At 28.0% G+C, this 11,549-nt stretch overlaps 1 protein-coding gene across 1 annotated transcript; it reads left to right on the top strand.

The window, feature by feature from the left end:
- The first annotated feature begins 3,874 nt into the window (after window positions 1–3,874).
- On the top strand, window positions 3,875–9,936 carry LOC130825270 (wax ester synthase/diacylglycerol acyltransferase 4-like). The gene is made up of 6 exons (XM_057690412.1): window positions 3,875–5,227; window positions 6,855–6,927; window positions 7,177–7,244; window positions 7,386–7,604; window positions 8,316–8,456; window positions 9,571–9,936. Exons 1-6 carry the CDS (start codon window positions 4,475–4,477, stop codon window positions 9,715–9,717), a joined length of 1,401 nt encoding a protein of 466 aa, XP_057546395.1. The 5' UTR covers window positions 3,875–4,474; the 3' UTR covers window positions 9,718–9,936.
- Window positions 9,937–11,549: the final 1,613 nt, after the last annotated feature.

Genomic DNA, 11,549 nt, shown 5'->3' with positions numbered 1-11,549 from the left:
ACATGTTGCAAGAGCTAAGATTGCTGGATCTTTGGTGTTATCTGATTTGAACAAACAAAGATCTAAAGTTTTAGATGAGCTGTCCAATTTTAAGGATAAAAGACGCTCCATTGCCGAAAAAGTTTCTATCAGAAAAAGAAAGATTCGCTAATGTGAAGTTTTTTAGTTATAGAAAGATGAAGTTTTTAGTGGTGAAGTTTTTACTTGGTATGGAAAATGGATCTGATTTTAGTTGGTATGAAACATTTGATAGAGTTTGTATCTTTTGATTTGGTATGAAACATATTCATGAAGAAGCACGTGAATTGTGTTTTTGGACACTTTTTAACTTGATTTGGTTTTTTTTTTCAAATGAGTGAAAGAATTAGAGAAGAAGAGTTATGTTGCTATTGTTAACAACTTTTATGACTTAGAATCTTCAAATGAACATATCTTTTACTCAGAAACTTCTAATCCTAACTATAAATACTCATAGTAACCTTTAATCATAACATAGTATCTTTTTCTAAGAACATAGTAGCATTAACTTTTATGGCAAAGTTTTTCAAAATTACAAAAAAGAAGACAGTAACTATACATAGTCATAGTAACCTTTAAACATAACATAGTATCTTTTTTTAAGAACATAGTAGCATTAACTTCTATAGCAAGGTTTTTTCAAAATTACAAAAGAGAAGACAGTAACTATACATAGTCATGGAAACCTTTAATCATAACATAGTATCTTTTCCTAAGACATAATAGAATTAACTTTTAAAGCAAAGTTTTTTCAAAATTACAAAAGAGAAGATAATAACTATACATAGTCATAGTAACCTTTAATCATAACATAATATCAAATTATGTTCAAAACTTTCAAACTACAAAAGAAATAGTCATCTTTGAAATCTCTTCATCTTCAGCATCTGATATGCAGTATCAAAAGGTTTACATAAATTAACTTTTCTGCATTAAATCATAATCAAATTATAAAGTTAAATTAGTTTTTTCACAATTATCAATAAAGATACATTAAAATATAAGCAAATTTATGTTATACATACCTTAAGTGGGGTATCTTTTGTTAATGGGCAATTTTGACTATCGTGATAATCAAATTTACCACAAGTTTTGCACTTTCTTTTGGGCTTCTTACTTTGCTAAATATTTTGTTCTTTTTCCCCAATTATTCTTTGTCTTTTTCCTTTGTTCTTTGATTGGATTGGGTTGAGGATTTTCATTGTCGAAGATGAACTTGAGCCTACTAATAATTCGATTTGTTGCTCTTTAGTAATTTTCACCCTCACATCATCACTTTCCTCTAATTTGCTACTAATTTCCTTTAAATTTTGTAAACGTGATAGTAAATCACTCTCACTCCTTTGAGCTAAACCCACAGAATCGAAAATTTCATACCAAACTTCCCCAACAACTTTCCCATGCTGTCACACTTTTTGATCTCTTCAAGGCAAAGAAACTGCTTCTACCCTTTCTAAAGTGCACAGAGTAGAGAATTTCTAAAGCAACAAGATAGTTAACATTAGTCCCCTTCCAGGCAAGAAGCTATTTTGGTAGGGAGAGGTAAGGGAATTAAGGGAAGGGCGAATTCTTGCTACCAGGATTTTTTGTTTCGTAGGGGCGAAATTGCATTCCTACGACTTCAATTTGCCAAATTTTTAGTTGTAATGCTATGCCTATTAACATTTTTGTCCACGGCCAAACATTAATTCCCTACCATTTTAAGTTTTCTAAATTATAAACTTTCAACCATTTTTTGATGGTTTGAGAAGAGAAAAATTTATGGTTCAAATCACACAAAACAATAGAATTTTGATTATTTCAGAAAAAAGTTTATTATGCTTGTCTTAGTGTTTAAAGAGATAGAGAAATCAACTTCAGTCATACGTACTAGAGATAATTATAATTTTGTGTGCTTAAAAAAATTGTGGTGAATATGGATCAAACACGTGACCTTCAAATCTTCAGTTTGACGCTCTCCCTACCGAGCTATCCCGGCAAGCTAATAGTATAAGCTACTTAAATCATTACCATCATATTTAATGTATACCGCACATAGAAATGTAAGTTACTTAAACAAATATATAAAAATAAGTCTAGATAAATTTAAAAACTATAGAAGGGAGCTTATGGCTATAGTTTTATTTGTGAAATGGCTTATGGCCATATTAGTTAGTTTAAAACAATATATTCGCTAAATTTTAATTAGGTAAAAATAAATTTAGTACGATAAAAAAAAATCCACACAAAAATCATATTAATATTAATACAAATAATTAGCGTACGGAATATAGAAACAACATGGAGTAAAAAGTTATAAAGGAGATAAGGTTTGTGTTTTAAAAGTTGTAAATTCCCATTCAAGGAGGAGTTCTATAAATACACGTTCAGAGGATAATTGCGGAAATGAAATAATAAACCAGGTAAGTAAAATAAAATAATAAAGACTTTACAAATATAAATATATATGAATGAAAATTTTGATTTTTAGAATATTGAGTCAAGAAGCTATAGAAAAGAAAAGAGAAAAAGATAACATAATGATTATCTTTGCCTAACAATCCATCCTCAAATTCCACGTTTTCTCAAATCATGAAACGGGATTTTGATGCTTACAAATGTTGGAATCTCTTGTCAAAGTTCATTTAATTTCCAAGGTAATTTAAAAGAAAAATAGGAAAAAATTATTTAATGGACAACTAATAGCATCAAGGTACTTTATTAGGACAACTAATACGTTTGGTTAGTGGTATTAAATGGTAGTAATGAGAATGATTTATAGTGTAAAATTTCATCAAAAATTTCATATCATTCCCATGGTAATGAAACTTTGATCACAAAAAAGTTTTTTTGTTTACAAATTTCTATTAGCACCTAATACCACCTCTCCTGATGGTAATGCAATGGAATGAATTTAATGAAGAAAATGAGATAATTGATGTTAGACAAACATGTCCATCAACGTAACTAAGAAATTTTTCAACCAAAATTACATTAATTTTTCATTCCAATTACTATTATTTATTGCCACCTACCAAACAGGTCGGTAATAATACTAAAATTTTTATGTAGCATTCCTAAGAGAAATACTTTACAAGTACTTTTTAACGTTGTAAACATTCGTGCTTCATAAATATATTCACCAATACGTCTTAAAATTAGGTTAAATGAATGATGATAACAATTCATTGGTAGAAAATATAGAAAAGATTGACACGACAGACATTTTTAAAGGGAAGGATAACTCAGAACAAACAATCACAATATATATACAGTTGACACTCACATTCATGGCATTAACAAATGGGTCGAGTTATAGGGGTTAGGGGCCAACATAAAATCATCTAATACAAAAACACGCACAAATAGCAACAATACAACGCATTGCCTAGAGAACGCTATATGGATTTAATTTAGCAACGACTGGACTATAGGACAAAGCTATTAAGGCATAAAAATCAAAAATTCATACCAAAAATAGAAATGAGACAATTAAGGTGACTTGACTATAAAAGAAAATGGGACACATAACCTAAATAGAAGGGAATATTAATTATTTTATTTTATTAATTTTTATATCTATTTTATTTTAAATATTTTATTTAATAAAATTTACCTTATTTAAATTAATTAATATAGATAATAAAAATTCAAAAAAAAATTCTTTCATTTTTATATTATTATTTACAATGAATATGTTCTTGAAAAATTCTAAAATGAGAATTAGTCTTAAAAATCCAAAAATAGGATAAGTGTTAAAAATTCCAAAGTAAGAGATGAGAAATCATAATTGAGCGAGATGAGAAATCATTGAAGAAGTTGCAAATGGAGAAATGAGTTCCTTTCATAGATAACGTTTGAACCTAATAAAACACTGTTTACGGCTTGACGACTGAAGTAGCGACAACCTGACTACTGCTTGACAAATGAAATAGCGTCGACCTGACTATGGCTTGACGACCACACCAAAGGTGGAGATGACTTGATTACGATCCTAGTTCGTCATTATTCTTTTAGAAAATTGGCGAAGGTGTGGCTACCGCCGCAGGTCCATGCCCCTATTAGCAATGGCCTAGGAGCTAGCAAGGCTATCGCTCTAGGGAAGTCTTTAAGCCATTGCCATTTTGACATCTACAACTACATAATATTTTGGGGTCGTTAGCACGTGGCGAGGGCATCTCCATTTTCTGAAAAGGTGATGACCTAATTAACAACTATTTGCCAAATTAACCCATTATAATTCTTTTAGCTTTAACCATCACCTTACATCTTGGTTAAGTTGAAAGTTAGAGTGACAGAAACTAATTAAAGTCTCAAAATATATTATATAGATTATTCTTGTCGAAGAAAAAGTGCAGTATAAATAGATGGTGTTACTATGTATATCAAACTCACCCAAGCAAAAACACAATATGTACTTCTCATACTTCCTTAAAACTTAATTAACTCCAAACGAGATTTATTTTTTCTTGTTTTCATGGAATACATTAGCAGAGATGAACCTCTAACACCAGAGGGACGCCTCTTTACCCAACAAAAACTGAATATAGTAATGAATTGTGCAATAGGCTTTAGAAACCCTATTGATATTGAAGCCTTAAAAACAGATTTCTTAAACTCCTACCTCATGAAACACCCTAGATTTTCCAGTCTATTAGTATTAGATCATAAAGGGAGAGAATTCTGGAGAAAAACCCATGTCAATATTGATGATCATTTTATCATTCATCATAATAATCAAAACCCAATTTCTGATCAATCCAGTAATAATGAAGAACATGATCATGATGATAAAATCAATGCTATACTAGCAGATTTTGCAGTTTCATCTCCATTGAGTACTAAAAAACCCTTATGGGAATTTCATATAATTAGTGAATTAAAATGTATGATTTTTAGATTTCATCATGCTTTAGGAGATGGGATTACTTTGATGTCAATGTTTTTAGCTTCTTGCAAGAGATTTGATGAAAATGGTGGGATTGAACTGAAGCAAGAAGATAAGGTGAAAGAAAGGAAGAAGAAAAAGAAAGGAATACTAAGAATATTGAAAACGGTGTGGTGGAGTAATATTTATGTAATGAAGTTTACTGGAAGGTCTTTGTGGGTTAAAGATAAGAACACGGTGTTTAGCGGCGGAGATGGGGTGGAGCTGTGGCCAAGGATGGTGGCTACGGCTAAATTTGATCTTCAAGATATGAAAATTGTCAAAAGAGCGGTTCCTGGGGCGGTAAGTTATACTCCCTCCTATGTGTCCCATTTCCTTTTATGGTCAAGACACTTTAATTGTCTCATTTTTATTTTTGGTATGAGTTTTTGACTTTTATGATCTTAGTAACTTTATCCTATTTTCAATTATACCCTCCATTACCCATACTAATTTTTCTCCCTTACATTAAAAAACTCATAATACTACTCTCTTTCCTACCTTTAGTGTCCCACTTTTGACTCTCCTTAAAATCCATGAAAAGTCAAATGAGACTCCTAAGGTGAATAGAAAAGTGTATCATTATTCATTTTAAACATGCTATTTGTTATAGATTCTCTTTGAATCTTTCTATTTATATTATATTTTTTTTGATATAGTTAGTCTTATTTTTATTATCTTAATATTTTTCTACTAATTTTATTTTATTTTCTTTTAATTTTTTAGTCTTAATACTCTTTTAGTATTAACATTTTTTTTAATAATACCTGATTCATTAATAAACAGGCATACGACATCTACATCATAGATAAAAATTAGCAAATACATAACAATTTTAACCAAAAATAATTCAAAATTAACTAAACTACAATCATTGTGTATGAGATCTGACAATTCTAAATATCCTCTTCCACATCGCTGTTTGATACAGCCTTCTACCAGGGGGTCTTTTGATCTAATTGTAGTTTTGAGATAGAATTGAATTTGATGTAGTTGATAGTAATTGCAATTTTAGGGTCTGCTGCATTGTTGCTTTAATCTCTAATAACAAATCAACTAAAGACCAAAATTTGTAACCCCAAAATCTCATGAGGAGAGATTAAAACCCAATATATGGGTAGAATCAACCCAATAAATAGGTAAAACAACTCTCATATAAGGAAAGGACAAAATTTATTCTAATCATATTAAAAAAGCTTAAAACAGAGAAATTAGGGGTTTACCATCAACCAAAAGATTGATGATAACCTCAAACCAACTATGGAGATTAGGGTTTTTTTAAGAGAGAGTAGAGAGGAAAAAGGGAGGCGACTAGCTAGCTAATTGATTTTTTTAGATAGTTTTTTTTATTATTATTGTTAACATTATTATTCAATAACATAATATCTCTACCATCTAAAAGATTCAACTTTTCTTAATTTTCATGAACATTTCTAGTACTAATGTTCGTCTGATAAAGAATGAAAATTATAACCAATTTGTCAAGGAATCAACTCAACCAATAAAGCTTAAGCTTATAGTTGAGTCTCTAAGATATGTTATATACTCTAATACGCCTCTTTCACAAGAGCATTTTCGGTTAGACGTATGGATGCAACATATACTAGGGTTGAACATTTCACTTGGGGTTATAGAGATTGATCAAACTTATTACCTCTTGTCATATTGGCTTCTGATATCATGTTAAGAAACCAACCCAACAAAAAACTTAAGCTTGTAATAAAAGCCTCATGATATATTATATAATTAATTTATAACAAAACTAATATTATTATTATGAAATAAAAGGTTAAAGAATAATAATATTTACTTGATATATATTTTGTTATAGAATTACACTAGAAACAATATTAATGATTTGAATAAATAGTAATTTTCAAAAAGATAAAGGAAGGTCTTGTATTAAAATAATGTTGCCACCTATTTGCAGACTATCAATGACGTTCTCTTTGGAGTTCTATCTTCCGGATTTTCAAAATATCTAACTAGTCAATCACCTCATGGTAATTAATTTTAGCCTTTTTATTTATTTTAACTTTAGCTTTTAATTTTTTTTTTGGGTATATAGTCTTTTAATTATCATAGTAATTTGATATGTAGTATGCGTTAACTTAATCTTTTAGTTGAGAACTTGGTCTATTGACAAAAATTTAATGCTCTATTTCATCAAATACTCATATGAAGCTTATTTGTAGATTAAGTGGAATAATTTATAAGAGAAATAACCCATATTTTATTATGGTATATATTAGGTTTGAAGAAGGGAATTCAAATAACAGGAATAGCAATGGTTAATCTAAGACGACAACCAGGAATACAAGTATTAATTCACAAAATTTATTTATTTTTGACTTTACTATTTTACTCTGTTTGTTATTATGAGTTCGTTTATTTATCTTTTTAAAACATGCAAAAAAAAGCAGTCAAATGAAGTATATAATTTAATCAATATTAAAATTAGGAAATTTCAACAATGATGGAAGGCAACTCAATAGGAACCAAATGGGGCAATAAATTTGGATTATTTCTCTTGCCAATTCATTGCCATACAAAAAGTGGAGAAAATCCTTTAGAAAATGTGAAGAAAGCAAAAAAGATGCTTGATCGAAAGAAGCAATCCTTGGAGGCTCATTTCTCTTACAAAACGGGGAAGTTAGCTATGTCCCTATTTGGACCAAAGGTTAGCTATCTCCCATTAACAAACCAACTAAACTTTTACGTACTAACAATATTTTGTATGAGTCTCGCCCACCATGCACATGCAAAAAAAAAGTCACTACCATGTTGTCATTTTCTGTTAGTTGTATGGTCTTCATTTATAGATTTAATTTTATTAAAAATAATGTCAAATAAACAAGAATAAGGTATGTTTTATAATATTTCCTTTAAAAATATGTTTTTATAAGTAAAAAAATTAAGTTTAGGAAAAATAAATTCACTGCAAATCGAATTCATAATGTCAAAAAATAACATTAAATTAAAAAGGTATAAATGAACTAAAAATAGACAAAAGTTTAAATTGATAGCTCTGTTATCATATGTTAGTATATAAATTTTAAACATTTAACATTTTATTATCATGTTGATTTTTTATATTGTGTCAACTAATAACTCAAATAATTAAAAGTTAAATTGATAATCACAATATTTTATACAATCTATCTTAAAGATGTAAGTCACTATATACTCTTACAAATAGAAATTTTTTTCATATATATATATATATATATATATATATATATATATATATATATATATATATATATATATATATAAAAGTTAATAAAGGAGTTCAAATCATCGTATGAACCATTGAGAGAATTAAGTTATAAGTCAATGACAAAACAAGTAAATAAACTTTTATTTGTAACTTTTTTTGGTGGTATTTCAGGTTCCCGCCAAGTTTAATCACAAGATTATTAGCAACTCAACGTTCACTATCTCAAACGTAGTGGGTCCACAAGAGGTATCGGCTTTTGGTGGCAATAACCCCATGACTTTTATGCGAGTAACCTCTTCTAGCCTGTCTTGTGTAAGTCATCTTTTTGTATTTAAATCTTGACAAGTAAATTAAGGGTCTATTTTATATGGCTAATTTTTTAAAATTAAAATAAATATAAATAAGACAAAGTTAAAAACAAGAGTATAATAAATATGTTTAGCTAATAGCTAGCTCTGGATATAAAATGATTTTTCTTTCGTATCATGTCTATGATATAATTGACGGTGAAACATGGGACATAAGATGCAAGATATCAATAATTTCTGAGCAATAATCTTAATTTGTAAATCACCATAAAAAAATAAAAAATTATTTAATGATAAAATAAATAAAATAAAAAAAGTAAATTAAAATCGCAGAACTCTCATCCTATTAAGGGTGATTTGTTAATTTCACAAATTATCGTTTTTTATTAAGATTTGCTTGCAAGATATTTAAGTGGATGGTTAGTAGAAAGTAGAAACATCAACATGAAACACAAAAAAGTGTAAATCTTGCAAAAAGAAATCAGAATCTACTTGTAGATGGGTTGGTAATGTTAGTTAAAACTAATAGAGTATAATATTTCTTTCATTTTTATTGATGTAAGTCAGATATTAATTTTTTGGGATTGATGCTCTAGCGTTATTGTTGTTATCATTCATATTGTGTATTTTTATTTTCGACAGATATATTCAAATCATCGCCGAAATGTTTATGCTTTTAAAAACTAAGTTAATGGTTCTAACTTCAATATAATAAGCGCTAATAAAAATAAATATAATTAACTTCAATAGGCATCTCTTTTATTTCATTGATTAGTTTTTTAAAATTATCGGTTGATAGAAATTTGGGTATATGCGGAATTCGTGATGGACACATATACAAGTATTTGATTACATCATAAATTGTACATAATCAATTGGCTATCAATTGTTACTAAATTTTTCTTCCATTTACTAAATTTTTTTTATTATATTAATTTAACATGGACATCATTCAATTTTTTTTTTTTTAAATATCCCCATATTTTAAATTCACAATTATTTAAAACATAACCCAATTAAATACTTGACAGTTGGCAGCAATAATAATAATAATAATAATAATAATAATAATAATAATAATAATAAGTTTATTTAATAAGTTTGAAAATTTGAATTAGGGCATAATGATGCACATGGTGAGCTATGCGGGAAAGGCCGAGATGCAGATACTTGTAGCTAAAGACATCATCCCTGAGCCACGAATACTTGCTAATTGCTTCCAAGATTCCTTGATTGAGATGAAGAATGCTGCTTTACTTTTGTGAGCTAGCTATATATTTTATTGTAATTACCTAATTTTGTTCTGCATATTTAATTAAGCCTGTCATTGCTGCTAAAAAAAGTTTATGTATATTATGCTTTTATTTATCACTGGGTTAGATGTGAATGAACCCATAATTTTTCTCAAAACTTAATTTTGTTATGTTTTGATTTCTCTACTTATTTCTACTTGTGTAATGCCCATGCAATACAGAATTTTTTAATTTTTCTTACATATATAGTAATTTTACTATTTTGATGATTTTTTCTTAGCATAATTAATAATTATACAAATAAAAAAAATTTAATAATCATATTAAAAAAATAAAAATACTCCAATCAAAATAGATATTAAATATTATAATGTGAGTTATTGACAAGGTACCTCTTAATACAACAATAGCAAAAATAAATTTAATATATATAAAGATATTATATTTTACTCCCTTCGTTCTTTTTTTATCTTCCACATTACTATAACGGGTAGTTTCAAAAGTTCTTCCACTTTAAAATACTTTCTATTTTTTGAAAGTTTTTATCCCACTTTTACCCCTTAAACCCCTCCCCCTTTTCTTTTAATGTACCCCTTTCCTTTTATTAATAATTATTTTCTCTCTCATACTTTCAATACAATCATCACTTCACACTACTATTTAATTAAAATAATACCTACTACAACCTCATACTTCCAATACAATCATTACTTTACACTACTATTTTAATTAAAATAATACCCACTACAACCCAAAGATTTTATCTTCCTTAATATGTGTGAAAAATCCAAAGTGGAAGATCAAAAAAGAACGGAAGGAGTATAAGATATCCACTTAAATTACGCATATGAAGATGACCACTTGTAATTCATATGCAAAACAAACTTTTGCCGATATGAAGACATATTTTTGTTCACGTATATAAAAGAATTGAAAAACTATATGTTTGAAAGACTCAAATGAGGAATGAATGTGAATAAATTGATTTGGTAGATGATAAAGTATCTAGTACTTTTCTATATAAAAGCAAAATGTGCTTAATATAATATTTAATAACCAGAAATATTTTAGCTTTTTAGTGAAGTTTTAAACCTTTAAAGAAAATGTGTATAATATAATACTTAATAACCAGAAGTATTTTAGCATCCTAGGGAAGTTTTAGACTTTTTTAAAATGCTTTGTAAGGAGGCTATGTGGCAAGATTTTATATATTTTCAACTCTAATTCTCCTATTATCATGCGGCAAGGTGGTTGTTGAATTAGAGTATTGTTATGATTCGTAGCCAAATTAATGTCAATAAGTCAATGACTATCTTTTAGAAATGGTTTATAAGACATATATATTCTCTTCGTCCCTCTCAATTTGTACCATTTTTTATTATAGTTTGTTCTATTTATTTTGTACAATTTTTCTTTTTGGTCTTTCTTTAATTTAATTTCTATTTACAAATTTATTATTTTTCTCCATCTTAACCAATCATTTTAATCATCCACTCAACTTTTTATCTTCTTCTCTAACCCAATTTTCATTTCCACCAAATTTCACTTAAAACGTTTTGGATATATTCTCATAGGGGCGGATGGAGTATATCTAAAATAGATTGTTTTTGGGTATATTCTATGATTCTATCCACATTCAAGAAAATGATTATTTTATAATCATAAATTCACATTAGATGTTTTATCTTCATAAATTATTAGAATAAATATAACGGTTTTTCTAACATATGTACCAGGTGCAAAAGTTAAGTTTACAAAATAGGTGAATTTATTAGAATAATGATTTTGAGTATACTCTAAACTTGGCAACTTTTAATAAATTTTTAGAGAATATATCACTTCAA

Source organism: Amaranthus tricolor, chromosome 1, assembly GCF_026212465.1.
Source record: "Amaranthus tricolor cultivar Red isolate AtriRed21 chromosome 1, ASM2621246v1, whole genome shotgun sequence".
In the NCBI taxonomy this organism is placed as follows: domain Eukaryota; kingdom Viridiplantae; phylum Streptophyta; class Magnoliopsida; order Caryophyllales; family Amaranthaceae; genus Amaranthus; species Amaranthus tricolor.
This window is presented reverse-complemented; position numbering and strand designations above follow the sequence as displayed.

What these genes read in the sequence shown, in the direction of transcription:
- LOC130825270 (XM_057690412.1), top strand. Translation starts at nt 4,475, where the DNA reads ATGGAATACATTAGCAGAGATGAACCTCTAACACCAGAGGGACGCCTC. An exon ending in AAAGAGCGGTTCCTGGGGCG is followed by an intron (nt 5,228 to 6,854) that starts GTAAGTTATACT and finishes ACCTATTTGCAG; the next exon opens with ACTATCAATGACGTTCTCTT. An exon ending in GACGACAACCAGGAATACAA is followed by an intron (nt 7,245 to 7,385) that starts GTATTAATTCAC and finishes TATTAAAATTAG; the next exon opens with GAAATTTCAACAATGATGGA.